The 15,068-nt window shown below is 52.0% G+C and overlaps 1 protein-coding gene across 7 annotated transcripts in view; it reads left to right on the top strand.

The window, feature by feature from the left end:
• Vsnl1 (visinin like 1) overlaps positions 1-15,068 on the top strand; it is a 99,233-nt gene that overhangs the window by 82,231 nt on the left and 1,934 nt on the right. For 5 of the 7 annotated variants that reach the window (XM_004839022.4, XM_013070072.3, XM_004839023.4 and 2 more), the window contains one exon: positions 12,526-12,741. The exons of the other annotated variants lie outside the window; for them this stretch is intronic. In XM_004839022.4, the coding sequence (XP_004839079.1) occupies positions 12,526-12,741 (216 nt within the window). The remainder of the gene's footprint in view (positions 1-12,525; positions 12,742-15,068) is intronic. 7 annotated transcript variants of the gene reach the window in all.

Below are 15,068 nucleotides of genomic sequence, written 5' to 3'. Positions count from 1 at the left end.
TGGGTGCGCCTGCCAGATGCCCCGAGCCCCGGCCCCGGCTCATCTCTGGGGCGGCCCATCTGACCATGAGTCAAGAACCAGGGCACATTTTGCAGCGTTGCTCCCCTGGCATCTGGGTTTAGGAAGGAGCTGCTGAGGGGAGCCCCTTCCTGAGAAACGCCTGGAGGTTAGCAGCCCCTCAGGGGCTGGGAGCCGAGGAGACACTCCGCCACTGCTACCCTTGGTGTGGGTTTATAACCCTTCCCTGGGTCCCCGGGCCTCTCCCAGAGAAGGGAGAAGGTTCCCGGGCCTTCCCAGTGCCCGGCAGGCCCAAGTCTTAACAAGGCTTCCTCCAGGAATCAGCCTCTGGCCCAGCCAGGTCTGCAAATGGAGAGCTGGGTGTCTGGGTGGGCTGAGGGGCGGTGGGACGTCTCGGCTCCGCTGCTTTGTGGGAGAGAGGAAGGCCTTTCACCCAACATTTCTTCTGCTGCAGAATTCTTTGTCTCATCTGGATTACTCGTTTTGAGCAGACCTGGACTCTGGCTGGCTGGTCTGAGTCAGTCTACAAGGCTAGAAGGGAGTGAACAGGAGGGGTAGCTGAACCAAGGTGCATCCTGTGCATCTTGCCCGAGGAACGCAGTGCCCGGTCACTGGCTGGCAGTGCACTCTTGGCTGACCTGTGCCCATGGCTCTGTGTCTGCCTTCCTAACCATGTCCGGATCCTGGGCCAAAGTTCATGCTCTCCTGTATCCGTATCGGCACCTGAGCAGCAGCACCTGGCACATCTCGGGCACACGTAAGATCATGACTATTGACTGACCACAGAATCGTGTATGTTTTGTCCATAACAGAATGATCTTGCTGCATACCCAGGGTGCAACCTTGCCCGACACAAGGAGCACACGCTCTGTTCTCTAAGCACTGTGAAGAGCCGAGCACCATGCAAGCACACTCCATCCTAATCCTGCAGCAGCTTCACCAGGCCCATCCGCACGAGGGAGCCACCAGGCCTCATTGTCCAGCCAGTCTCCATGCAGAAAGTGGGACCCAATCCCGAGTGTTCTATTCCACCCCAGTGTCCTCCTCATTCACCCGCAGAGAGCCCAGCCCAGCCCAGCCCAGCAGCCATTCCCCTCCACCGAGCCCGTGTTAATACGCAGAAACTGAGGCCTGGAGAACATGACAAACCCTTTGGCCGAGGTCACAGACATTCACTGCAGAGCTGACATCCAGTCCCACTCCATGGCACCCGAAGCCCACACCCTCTGGTGTGGCACGCCAACCTGACTCCTCTGCATGGCGTGTTGCGTTTGTTGCTTTGACCTTGCCCCACACCTCTGGTGGCAGAGATGGGACTACATGGGGTTTGCTGTCAGCAGCTGTCTCCCCCGCATCCTGGAGCCTCCAGTGAGGCTCCACCTGAGATGCCTCCAGGCTGGCCCTTCTTGGCTCTGTTACAAGGTTGCTGTGGAATGAGCTGGGTGTGGGATGCAATGGGAATTGATCTGGAAGAGGCCACTTTGTTCTGGAGAGGCAGGGATATTTCTTTTTAAAGGTTCAGAACCAGTCGTGAAATCTGCTCCCCTCACTCGAGAGAAGCAGTAGGAGAGGACTCAGAGTGTAGGGTGATGCTGCAGCTTGCTCCACAGCACCTACGCTTCCACTGGCACCTGTGAAGACCCTGACCCCTTGCCTGGTTTCAAAATCAGTTCACTCAAAATTAGTGAAGCGGTCTGCTCTGTAATCTAGCAGACTGGCTCTCCTGGAAACTCGGGACAGTTTCCAGAGTGTGATTTACTATTGGCCTCCTGCTTGGGTAACAAATGGGAACAAGTTGGAGCTCCAGATGAATGAACAAGAGAAGTGCTGGAGGAGTCCCCTGCCCCAGATCAAGATACCATTAACGCAGCTATAGTGCAAGTTTTATACTGGGTGGACTTTGATTTTAAATTTCTGTAAGCAATGAATACCCTGTAGGGACTGCAACACTTCCAGTAGAGATCATAGAGACAGACACACAGCCTGAGATATAGGTACAGAGACCTGACACAGACACAGCTATACATGTAAACGTAGACCTGGACATGGGGAGAGAGGGGTGAGCTAGCTGGATGACAGATGGGCAAAGTCTGACCCGGACAGCAGGGCATAACACGCAAGGCAGCAGTAGGAGCTTTGGTCATGACAGATCCAAAAGCAAACTACCATCCATTTGTCAAATTCATTATTTTCTTACTTCTCCTTTTTTTAAAAAAAATTACTTCCAGAATCAGAGCAAAAGCTAAATAAAACATTATAGCTAAAAGAAATTTTGAAGCTTATTTTACATCCAGGAAAACAAAGTCCTAAAATGGCTTCACCTGAGGCACATACAGACACCCTGTCACTCGATCAAGCACCTTTTAATCTGTTTTAGTCCAATAAGCATCTGTAAAGCACCCACAGTAAACCAGATCTTTCAGGACTGAGGTACAACAATGAGCAAAGCATAACACTTCCCTTCACACCAAGGTGAGCCAGGCTTTCCCATGGTGAGATTTCTCAAGTGAAGGAAAGCTAGAGGTGACTGAAGAGTCTGGGCTTCGGCTCACTGTGTCTTGTTTTCTGCTTTAAAAAAGCCACTGCGCTCTGGGCTCAGGGCTTCCTGGGAGTGGTACCATACATGCATGCCGAGATGCTTCATCTAGGATACAGGAGAACCGCTTCTCTGCAGGGTCTCTGATGTGCACTTCAGGTCTAACTTCCTTGGGAAACAGTAGGTATAGCTGTGCAGAGCCGGGAGCGGATACTCCTCGCCTTGCAGTAATACTGCAGAGCTGAAGAGCAGCAATTACACAGAGGTCAGGAGAAGGAGCAGCCTGAGAAGCTGCACAGGATCAGGCAACAGTGCAGGGCCAGGGAAGGCAAGCAAGTCCCCGAGCTCTTTCCGAGCCACTGTGGAAAGAGCTCAGTGAGGCCTTAGTTCTCTGCCTCTGCCCAGGGCAGGGACTGGGTCCTCTCCCTCGGCCCCTCCTGGCTTCTCCCTGCCTCCCCTGGCCACACAGAGCTCAGCACAGAGCCTGGCCTGACCGAGCAGGGAGTACCTTTGAATGAACTTCTGACAGGAAGCTGTCTTTGGACTCCTCACTTCTAATTAAGGGGCGCTGTCTCTCTCCACCTCCCATCCACAGGACCAATCGCATGTGTGCTCTGGACTCACCATGAGTCACAAGCTAAAGTATGGATGAGCAAATGTGAGCCTTCTTCAGCACAGTTTGCTTAGGGTGGCTTCCGAGCACATCTCTCCGTCCTGCTGGCCGCTCACCACCGGCTCTGCTGGCTGGGAAAGACCTGTTGTGCTGCTGAGCCACTTCCTTCCCCACTGGAGGTTTCCTGAGCACCTACTTCTGCTTGCTCCTGCTCCAGGCTCTAGGAATGAATGTACTGTGACAAAGTTAAGCTGTTCCCTGCTCCCTGTAGCCTGCAGCCAGCCAGGGAGCAAGGCAGGGGTCAGCAGCCCAGGGAGTGCACACCTTCCTGACTGTGACCAGCGCTATCAAGAGGGAACCTGGTGTGTAACAAACAGGTCTGACTTCGGCTCCCGAAAGGATTTGTTGAGAAAATGAAGACTGAGCTAAGGTCTGGAGAATGGACAGGGGTTAACTGGGCAGAGGGCAAAAGACAAACATTTCAGACGATGCAGCAGCTGTGCAGGGGCCTAAGAGCAAAGGGGCAGAGACTGAGGACGGTGCACGGTGTGCGGGAGCCAGCAAGGCGCCTGGGTCCTACCTGGGGCACAGCTCATGGGCAAGAAGAGCTAGACTCCGAGCTGCAGTACCCAGGCACCGTCTCGGCCCGGAGCGCGCTGCCGGGGGCCTCCGCAGAGGCAGGCCACTCCCAGCCAGGGCCCTCAGCTCCTGGAGGAGTCAGGGGGCGGCCGTCTGGAGAGCCCCTCGCTGCTGAGGACTTTCACTGGAGGTTGGCTAGCCCAGCAGGCTGAAAGCAGACAGCAGGCTGCTGGGGCCTGAGCGCCCTGGGGGTACAGCAGAGCCCCAGAAGAGGAAGAGTCCGGGACCCTGTGTGCAGCACAGGCAGATTGCACTTGGCAGGCGGCAATGCGGGGAGAGCCAGGGCTTTGCCGGAGCGCATGCGCGGTCTGGTCCCGCCCTGACTCTCAGGGGCTGCCCTTAGGCTAGATACCCCCCAGTCATGGCCTCCAGAGAGACCTAACCTGGAGAAACTCAGCTGAGACTGAAAGTGAGGGGAGCCGTGCAGCGCCCTGCAGTGTAAGCGTGGCTCAGGCAGTGATGGCCCCCACGTGGTAGTGATCACCTCCTGCCAGGGTGGGCCCAGCTCAGGTGGTCCACACGGCCAGACACCGCACTGCAAAGAGCCTGCCTTGGGGAATCAGCTGTGTTCGTGGGCCTCAGAACATTGGAGAAGAAAAGAGAGCAGAGTGGGCTGCGTGAGGCATCGTTCGAGGGACGAGGCACGGGACTCGAGACAGAGCCGCCCAAGGAGCCTCTTCCTCAGTCCATCACAGGCTTTCTTTCCGGCTGACCGTGGGCGGCCTGGCCTCAGCCTGCAGCCGGGCGTGGAGGGGGACTGTCCGCGGCATGGCCTTGCTGCCTCTGCTGGGCACAGAGCATCAGCCATCACAGGGGGCTGGGGCACCCGGGTTGGGCTGAGCGAGCTTCACTCGTCACATAAGCCTTCCAGATGCCCGGGATCTCCAGAGGGAGGAGAGATGCTCATGGAGAACACTGCTGCTCCCCAGGAATTTAGTACCCTGGAGACATTCAGGCAGCCAAAGGGGCCATGCAGGGGCTGGGTGGGGTGCAGGCAAAGCCAGCCTCAGGGGTGGAGCCCAGTGCTTTGAGACCTCACCTTTTCCGTCCTGACACAGCCTCTGTGCTAGGCCAGGTGGCCCTGGTGGAAGAGGAGCTGAGGTCACTCTCTGGTCCTCACTCGCTACCTCTCTGGGGAAACATCTCAGACTATATCCCAAGGAGACTACTGAAAAGAGATGCAAGGGGGCCCAACTGATGTAGGAAAAGCTTCTGCGTTAGAGCTGGTGAACCAGGCAAAGAAGGCCACTGTCTGCCAGGGGACAGAAGAAGAGCACAAGTATTTCTTGGAGTTTGCTTTTCCTGCCTGCTGGTCACTTGCTATGTTTGAACAGAAGGGTTGGAGCACAACTGGAGCTGATGAAGATTCAATCATCCCTAACAATTTCATACTATGAAACCTACCAATTCATGTGGCAGTTTGATTAACATCTATTTCCATCACTATTCTTATTGCTCTATGACCGTTTTCTATTTTTCCTAATATGGGCATTCACTGCTATGAATTTCCCACATAGAACTGCTTTCATTGTGTCCCATAGATTCCTAAGTGTTGTACTGGCATCATCATTTACTTGTAGAAACTGTCTAATTTCTTCTTTAATTACTTCTGTGACCCATTGGCTGTTCAGGAGGGTGTTATTCAATTTCCTTGTGTTTGTTGAGGTTTTGTGGTTTCTCATGTTATTGATCTCCAATTTTATTGCACTATGGTCTGATAATATACAGGGGGTAACTTCAATTCTTTGACATTTACTTAGATATGTCCTATGACCTAGCATGTGGTCTACTCTGGAGAATGATCCGTGTGCAGCCAAAAAAAATGTGTATCCTTGGGCTGGGCATTTAGCTCAGTGGTTCTGGCGCCTGCCTAGCAAGCACAAGGTCCTGAGGTGGATCCCCGGTACCAAAAAAAAAAAAAAAAAGTTTGTAAGAATGTGTATCCTGATTTTGTGGGGTGGAACACTCTGTAAACATCTATTAAGTCCATTTGTTCAATAGCCTGGTTCAGTTCTAGAATTTCCTTGTTAACTTTGTGTCTAGATGATCTGTCTATTTGTGATAGTGGGGTATTGAGGTCCCCCACTACAATTGTATTAGTGCTTATTTGGTTTTTCATGTCCATTAATATTTGTTTTGTACAGTTGGGGCCATTCGTATTTGGTGCATATATATTTAGGATTGTCATCTTTTCCTCTTGGATTGTTCCCTTCACAAGGATGTAGTGACCATCTTTGTCTCTCTTAATTAGTTTTGGTTTGAAATCTACTTTGTCTGCAAATAAGATTGCTATCCCTGCTTTCTTCTGGGTTCCTGTTGTGTGGAGAACTGTTTTCCATCCTTTTACTTTCAGTCTATGAGTTTCTTTTTGAGTTAGGTGTGTTTCTTGTATACAGCATATTGTTGCATTTTCCTTTTTAATCCATTCTGCCAGTCTATTTCTTTTGATTGGTGAATTGAGGCCATTAACATTGAGGGTCATAATTGATAGGTATCGATTTATCCTTGTCATGATGTTTTACTTTTGTTGGCTCTTTTATTTCTTATTTTTTCCCCCTTTCCCTTTAGTGTCTTACCTTGCCTGGTGGCTTCCCTCTGTTGAGCCTCATGGAGTTGTGACCTTCATTGCTTTTTTCTAGGACATTGTTTAGAATTGCTTGTAGTGCTGGTTTGGTGTTCATGAAATTTCTCAGGTGTTCTTTGTCATGGAAGTATCTAATTTCCCCATCAATTTTGAAAGATAATTTTGCAGGATACAACAGTCTAGATTGGAAGTTATTTTCTTTTAGGGCTTGAAATACTTCACTCCAGGCTCTCCTTGACTTGAGGGTTTGTGTTGAGAAGTCTGCTGTGATTCTGATGGGCTTTCCTTTGTAGGTGATTTGTTTCTTTTCTCTAACTGCTTGTAGGATTTTGTTTTTCTGTTGGGTTTCTGGGATCTTGACTATTATATGTCTAGATGTAGATTTTTTTTTATCATGGCTAGTTGGAGTTCTATATGCTTCACTTATCTGTATGTCCAGTTCTCTACCTCTGTCTGGGAAGTTTTCCACTATTACTTCTGTGAACAGTTTTTTATGTCAATTGTGCTTTCTCCTGTTTTTTCATGGACTCCTATCAGTCTTATGTCATTCTTCTTTGCATCGTCTAGCAGTTGTTCGATTTATTTCTCATGGTCCCTTACTATTTTTAAGAAATCTCTATTTTCATGGTCTGTAACCGTGATCCTGTCTTCTATATCTGATATTCTATCTTCACATTCCCTTAATCTGCTGTGGATACTTTCAATGGAGTTTTTGATCTCCTGAATATCTGTTTGAATCTGTTTCATGGATTCCATTTCTTTCTTATGTTGGGCAATCATGGTTTCCATTTCTTTCTTATGCTGGGTATTCATGGCTTCCAGCATGTTTCTGAGCTCATCTATTTTTTATCTGTTTCTGTTGTAGAGCCTCTAATCATGTCTTTCACTCTGCTCGCCATCTCTGTGGATATCTGGGAGATTATTTCCACTTTGAATTTTTCCTAGAGCCTCATTCATCTGTTTTGTTACTTCCTGTGCTATCAGTTCAGGGTGTCCAGGTGGTTGGTTATGGGACTTTTCCATCTTATTTCCCCCAGGATTTACCCTTGGTGGGGTGGAAGTCTGAGTTTGTGCCTTGCTTAAATGTCTTCTCATTTTTGTTTTTGGTTCTGTCCTTGGTTTTACTCCTGGGTTGATAGTTTGAAATTGCTTATTGTAGGTATCTTCGTTGCTTGTAATTAGAACCCTTATGGAATGATTGCTTCTCAGAGGTGTCTTCCAGATATAGCTGGTCTTTAAGTTTTGAGTCTCTAATGACTCTGAGGCTATCTCATTTTCCTTATACTAGGAAGGTTCATTGACTAGATCAATAACAACACCTTAGCCCAAGTGATACAATCAGCAACACCACTGCATCAAGTACATCTTCGAAAATGACATTTTGTGGTAGTTATTAATCTGTCACCTTTAGCTGTGTGAATTAAATCAAGATCGAGGACCAACCCAATATATAGTGAATAAACTCTTCAATATAACAACTTTACCCTTTGGGATGGGGAGTTAGAAGGGGTTGGGGAGGGAGGGACAGATGGGAAGAAGGACAGGGGAAGGTTAGCAGTGTGGCCAGAGGACACAGGTGAGAAGGAAAAAGAGAATACTAGGAAAATAAAGAAGAACTCTGACTGAGGACCAAAACAGGGGCAAAAAGGGAGATGAACAATGTGGGAGAGCAAGAGAGTGAGTGTAAGAGAGAGAGAAAGGAAAGAGAAAAGAAAAAAGAAAAGAAAAGAAAAAAAAGGAGAGAAAAACAAATATTTGCAAAGAGTAGGAAAAAAATTAAAGAGGAGCAAAAGAAAAGAAAAGAGAAAAAAAACCCAAAATAATAAAACCAATTTTGGGAATAAAAAATAACCATGAAGATGAAGGGCCTCTTTCAGGGTATGTCTCTGCTGTCACAATAGACAAGGTGGGCAGCAGTGTGCAGATAGAAGTCAATGAGTCTCAGCAAGCCAGTCGCAGACCTGTGAGTTTCAGGGAGAATTCTGGCTTCAAGTCCCAAATTGAACTCCCTGTCCTCCTGTAGGCTTGAACTCTGCAGAGTTGTATCGCAGGTTATAGTTGCCCTTCCCCCGAAGATAGTCCTGGTCCTGATGGGAGGTGAAGATGACTCCAACTTACCCAAGTATGGTGGTCTGGTGGTCCAGTGTCCTCTGTGTCTTTGTAGTGTGGAACCAGGTGGCTGTACAGAGGAACGGCGGGGGGGGAGGTTGTCCAGTAGATTGCTGCCGGGGTGCAGGCTGATTCGGCATGTTCTGCGCAACTCATGATGTTGCTACGGTGTCTGCAGACCTGCCTCTGTTTTCTATTTTTATTACCAATACCTAATACAGTGTCTGACACATAGTAGCTGCTCAATAAATGTTTGTTGAGTTGAACAATAGACTGGTCATTTAGAAAATATCCCCTATCATGTTAGTAATTTCCCTGCAATGTAGGATGCTGCCAGAAGGTGCCAATGAATGTAGTAGAGAATTGCCAGTTTAAGGCTGTGAAGGCCAAGAATTATATAATGCTTCATCAAATATGGACATGGGTTTATTTCCTCAGTGAACACTTGGTTAAGGATAACCTCAAGGTATCGCAGAAATAATCAAACAGATCTGCATTCACAACTGCCCCTGCCACTGACAGCCTGACCTTTCAGGCCTCAGGGTCCTCGTCCACAGGACAGTTTACAGTATCAGGTCTGATCTGGGTTCAAGGAGAGAATACTCATGTCTCATATACATGGGTAGATATGATTGTTCAACCTGAACTCCTTGCTGTCTAGTATATTAAAATATTTATAGTTGTCACTGCCACCAAACATTACTTTCATGTCAACATTTAACACAGGCGTTGGAGAAAAAAATGTAGAATTTCAAAAACACAAATTTTCACCAATGGTTTATGAAAAATGCTTGTGTTTCTCAGGCCCTATGGTCTCCCAAGAGAAATGAATAGAGTTCAAGATCCTGATTTCTTCCTGGAAAGATCAAAGGGGAAATGGCTTCATTTTTCCATGGCGATCTGTCCAGATTTGGGCTGCTTCCTCCAAAGAGGAAAGAGGGCGTTGGCTGATTGAAAACATTAAGGAGGTGACAGGGCAGGTTTCAGGGAAAGGCCTGTAGCGGACGTCCCTGCCCAGTACTAGTGGGCTATGGGTGCACATTCTTGTGGCTTTCCTTAATTCAGCTGTACTGTTTTCTTTCAGGCAAAAGCCTTATGCGCGACTCAAAGGGGCGTGTCAGGTAGCAGGTCAGGCTAGCATTGCTCCTTTGCTAATGCCTGTCACCGAGGCCCAAGTCCTGGTCTGTGAAGTGGCAGGACTCTGCTGAGTTAGTGCAGCTGAGGTCAGTGTGACCCCATTGAAAACCCTTTCCCTTGAATTATGGCTTCTCACTGACCAGTGGGTTGCACCTGGTCCCAGTACCGGTTTGTTCCATCCAAGCAAGATAAACCGTGCTTCCTCCCTGACAGCCCTGCCTGGCGCCATCATGCCAGGTGTTTGGCAGTGTTTCACTGGATGCCTTCAGTGCACACCCTGCCCCCTATTCCTTCCCATGGCTGTGTTCAGTAAACGCTGGATGCGCTTGGGGGCCTTTGTCTTGTTGCCATCAGCAGCACTGACCAGGCCCCAAGACCCAGCTTCTCCCCTCTACGTCTCATTTCCTGTGCTTGAATTTGCCTTGTGCTGTGGTGGCTCTGGGCCAGGACCCACGGCAGAGGTCCCAGTAACGTCCCCTTCCCCGATCACTACAAGGCCCCTCCAGGTCCTTGGGTTCTTCCGAAGTAAACAGGCAGGCTGCAGAAGTCAGTAAGCAGATCTTCTGTGAGGTGCATGCAAATTTTATAGCTCAAAATTTGTGACTGATTTTTCTCTCAAGGATTTTCAGGCTGAAATTAATTTTTTATACACTGACTTAAGGTGCCCGGCTATTTTTAGATAAAGCTGTCAAATATCCCTTAACTTAAAAGCATGCTGTGAGAAGAAAGTGGACACATTATGTTGCCAGAAACCCGCAGGAAGGAAGAAAATGGCCCAGCCTCACATCCTTGAGCGCAGAAAGGTCGGTGGACCAACAGCGGTGGACACTCGGGAGCCTGCCCAGGCTTGCTTTGCGCAGCTCTGAGGTCAGAGCTCCTGCTCCAGCTCTACGGGCTGACCGCGCGGCTGACGGGCACATCGCAAATCACACCCACCTGGAGAGGCAGGGACAGCTCACCTGCAGGCTCGGGAAGGGCAAACCGAGGCAGAATTCTCCAAGTGCGAAACTGCTCGGTTCCACACTCAGCACCCGGCAGCTTGTCCTTAGGTCCAAGCGCCCAGGTAGCGTGGGGATGAGAGGGTCCTGCCGAGCAGGTCAAAGAGGAAGGGAAACCTCTTCTTCCGGAGTCTGCCCGACCTCCTTGCACCCCACTTCCTGAGCTTTACTGCGGCTTTGCCTCCTCCTGTGCGCTAGCGCTTATGGGGCAACAAGTGGGCAGCAAGTGTCCCGCTGGGTGTGCGCCCTAACGTGTGGCCCTGGAGCACAGGCCTCCTCGGAGATCCTCATCTCTGCATCCTGCCGCCCAGGACAGGACCTGCGCCAGGGCCCGACGCCTTCGGTGAGTCGTGAGAGCCTACTGTGGCGGAAATGGCAGATGGCGCAGGAAGGAGGCCACCCGCGGCCGGGCCCCTCGGCGCCACCGGAGGGCGCCCTGTCCACGAGAGGAGACGCAGCTCTGGAGCTTCACTCGTCACTGTCCGAGGCGGCACCGTGCAGGCTGTTTGCAGCCACGGCGTCACGGTGATTCTCGGCACAGTACTGGGACCTGGACCAGACCTCGGGGGCCAGAAGCGAGTGCCTCTGAAACGGGCGCCCTCACCTGCTGGCCCTGCCTGGAAGGTCTCCCCGCTTCCCGGACCTCCTGCCTGGAGTCTGGTGTGGAAAGACGCATTTGATCCGGGAGGAAAGTTTGCACCTTGCGGGGCGCTTCGGGGGTAGGCAAGGTGGGCAGCAGGACGGAGCAGGGCCCAGAGCAGGCTGTGCAGGGGGAAAGACGCCGATGGCCCTGAGGGAGGCGGCCCAGGACGGGGACGCGGCTGGCACCAAGCACGGTGGCCAGCAGCAAGGCGGCGAGCAGCTGGGAGTCTGCGGGAGGCCTGCTCTTCCTGACACGCGCGCATACTGCTCTGTTTTGAGCAGCACGTGATTTGTTTGTTTCCGTCCGTCCGTCCGCTCACTCTAGTCCAGAGCTGCCTGCTCCTGGGCCAGGCCTGGGCTCCTGTCCAGGGCCGTGCTGACCAGCCCGAGGTCTGACCTCCCCGCCGGATCTGCCGTCTTCTCCTCCTCGGTCCATTCTCCCACCTACGCACCCTTGGCGACTGCTGGCTCTGTGACGAAGTCTCTTTATGTCTCCGGAAAAGGAGCTCAATCATGTGCTATTTTTAATGGGTTTTAAATGTCTGTTCTGCAAGAAAAAAGTCCCTGTAAAAGGGAGTCAGAAGCAGAACTCAGGCAGGCAGGAGACGGGTGTGGGCTGGGCTGGGAGCGGGTGGGAGAAGGACCAGTCTGGGTGGCCTCTCCAGCCCCAGGGGCGGTGAACCTGGATTTTCACACCTGGAGGAGCTAGGGGTTGCACTGGATCCCCGTGCGGCCTGCTACCTGCCTCAGTCTTCACTCTGGGGGAGATGCACCAGATGAGCTGCAAAGCAGGCAGTAGGCAGCGGGTGGGTGCTGCTGACGGACCCCCAAGCCACGGGTCACCAGCCTCTCCCAGAGGAAAAGGTGGGGCTGGATTAGCATCTAACAGGTGACGTGCAGAACGCAAAGGAAGAGAGGTTGGATTTGGGTCGTGGTTCAGGGGATTCAGTCCATGGTCAGTGGACTCAGGCAGGAACATCATGATGGAAGGGTGTGGTGGAGCAAAGCTACTTAGTTCACGGCAGAGCAGGGGATTGGAGCCAGAGAGGAAGGGCCAGGGACCAGACACAGACCCCGAGGCCACAGTCTCCCAGCCATCCAGACGCAGCAGAAGCTGTGCCCCACGCCCTGGGATCCCAGTCAAGGCCAGTCAGGTTGGCACCACCCCCTGGCCTGCCTGGCCTGTGAGCCCTGGGGACGGGGTACTGTCAGCCTCACCTGCTCCTGCCTGCCTGTGCTCTGCCCGCAGTTCTTCCCCTACGGAGATGCCTCCAAGTTCGCGCAGCACGCCTTCCGCACCTTCGACAAGAATGGCGACGGCACCATCGACTTCCGAGAGTTCATCTGCGCCCTGTCCATCACCTCCAGAGGCAGCTTCGAGCAGAAGCTCAACTGGGCCTTCAACATGTATGACCTGGACGGTGACGGCAAGATCACCCGTGTGGAGATGCTGGAGATCATCGAGGTGAGCAGGCCCTGCTGCTCCCGGGCCGCGGTCCCCCGACCTGCGCTGCAGCCCTTCTTGTCGATGGCAGCGCAGGTTTTAAGCAGCCACCCACGCACCCCGAGGGCCTCCGCAGGCAGAAGCCTCGGGGGTGAAGGGCCTCACAGGTCAGTTTCTGGGCCCTGATCTAGCTTTGCTCTGCTGGCAGCTCAGCGGCTCCCAGGGTCTCCTCTGGGCCCCCACCACACGCGTCCAGCTGCATTTGCAAGCGCCTGGGGTTCCTCTGCTTGTGGCTGCAGGCCTGGTCCCTACCCCTTCAGCTACACTGGCCTGCCGGATTTTCCACCTTGCTTGGGCAGCTTGGGCCTCCCTGGGCTCCCTCGAGCCCTCCTGGCCAGCAGGGCCTTCCTTCCTGCAGCCCGTGCCGCCGGCTGCCCCACTCACCTGGGAACAGGACACAGGGCAGAGTGTGTCCTCCCCCTGCGAGGAGAGGAGGGTCCTGCTCCCTGCCGTGCTCCTGGGATCCGGAGCTGGCTAGGCCAGCCGCCTCAGCAGCCCAGAGTGCATGGCTGACTTTGCTGTGGCTGACCTGGCAGGTGGCGGAAGGTGCCGGCCGGCCTCGGTGGCAGCAGCTGCCGCTCTTTCTCATCATTGAGGGCCCCCCTACTTCGTCCTCCTGGCACCTCTAGCTCTTGCTGTCGTTTTCATGGGAGGATTTGTGCACTGATTTTTTGAGGCCTGGTTGTGGGTAACAGTGTTTTTCCTTCTAAATGTTCTATTACCTGTGTGCTGTTGTCATTATTCAAGTATTGAGGTTTGCATTGACAGTCACATAGACTAGGGTGATCTCTTCCAGGCTTGAATCGAGCTTTGCACAAGAGTCGAGTATAGGCTTTCCTCAGAGTTTTCCTACCAGCAATGCGTGACCATCCTAGGTCTCAGTGGACTATCTCAGGTATTCACTGAGATCTGGCTGTTTGGCAGGTAGGAGCCAGCTCTGTGCAGTGGAACTTATTCAAATGTTTTGATAATAAAGGCATACAAGATAACTCTGCAAGAGATACAAGGACAAACGAGGGGTTCAGAAAATAAGATGGGAGGGCCGGGGATTTAGCTCAGTGGTTTCGCTGCCTGCTGCACAAGCGCAAGGTCCCGAGTTTGATCCCAAGTACCAAAAAAAAAAAAAAAAAAAAACAACAAAAAACAAAGGTAGAAATTCAGGACAGAATCTAGAAAATAAGGTGGGACTATGAAAAAGAGAGGGTCAGGAGTCCTATGTGGGAGTGCAGAAAAGGTTCCAAGGGGTTGGCAACGAACAGTTATGCCAAATGCTACTGACAGGCGTACAATCTGCAGTAATGGAGGGTGGAGTGGGCAGTCCAGAGGGCAGTGGTGAAGACCCCGGGAACAGTTTCAGTGGCACTGGTCAGCGAAGGGAAGATGCCACGAGGGGAGTGAGGCGGGTGCGGACACATGGCAGGGCCGGTGGTAGAGGAAGCGTGCAGAGCGGAGCACCACCGAAGGCAGTCTGCCTGGCTTGAGCCACTGGGCACAGGCCACGTGGCCCGTGAGTGAGGGGGGTGCTCGCGCGGTGCTCCCCGGGGATCACGGGTGAGGACCTGCTGTTTGAGCAAAGATCATGTGAACATCTGGACGCACGCCCAGTCACCCTGAAGCGTGTGCGCGTGAGGGATCCCGGAGTTCACGGAGCCGTGCTGTTCCCTCATCCTGAGGCCGGCGTGCCCCACAGGCTCTGTCCACGTTGAGGGGAGGGTTTCCACTGGGAACGTCCTTTCCAGACCGTCACGTTGCCAGTCCGAGTCACAGAGCCACCTTGGAGGTGGATAATGGGACCATTTCCGACTTGCTGGCTAAGGTGCAGGTTGGTCTGGTGTCTACGTTTCTTATTGCCTGGACTTTATTCAGAGAGCACTTGTGCTGCTGGCTCTCTTCATATCCCTTGCTGCAGATTTTGATTTCCCTTTTTGAAAAGGACAAAATGAGAACAGCTGACATATAGACGGCCCATTTGTCTCTCTTTAAACTCCAGGCATGAAGGCACAGTGTCTGCTTTTCCCTCATCCACAACTCAGGCTGTGATAAGATTCCTCTGCCCTCGGCCAGACCCAGACGGCCACTTTCTCCGGTCTCTGGGACCTGGCTCCTGGACATGCCATGATCATGGAATCATACCATGTATGGCCTTCCTATCTGGCAGTGGCAGCTATGGCATCTCCTCTTTCCCTGAGGTTTATCTGTGTTGCAGCATTTACCAGAATCTCATCCTTGTCATTGCCAGCATACATCACATTTCCCTTGTTTACCAGTGCACAAGCATTTGGGTTATC

This window comes from Heterocephalus glaber, unplaced genomic scaffold (assembly GCF_053883595.1).
Source record: "Heterocephalus glaber isolate CG9 unplaced genomic scaffold, H.glaber_assembly_v1.0 deba00001457, whole genome shotgun sequence".
NCBI classification, from domain to species: Eukaryota; Metazoa; Chordata; class Mammalia; order Rodentia; family Bathyergidae; genus Heterocephalus; species Heterocephalus glaber.
The sequence above is the reverse complement of the archived record's forward strand: the minus strand, read 5'-3'. Positions and strand labels throughout refer to the sequence as shown.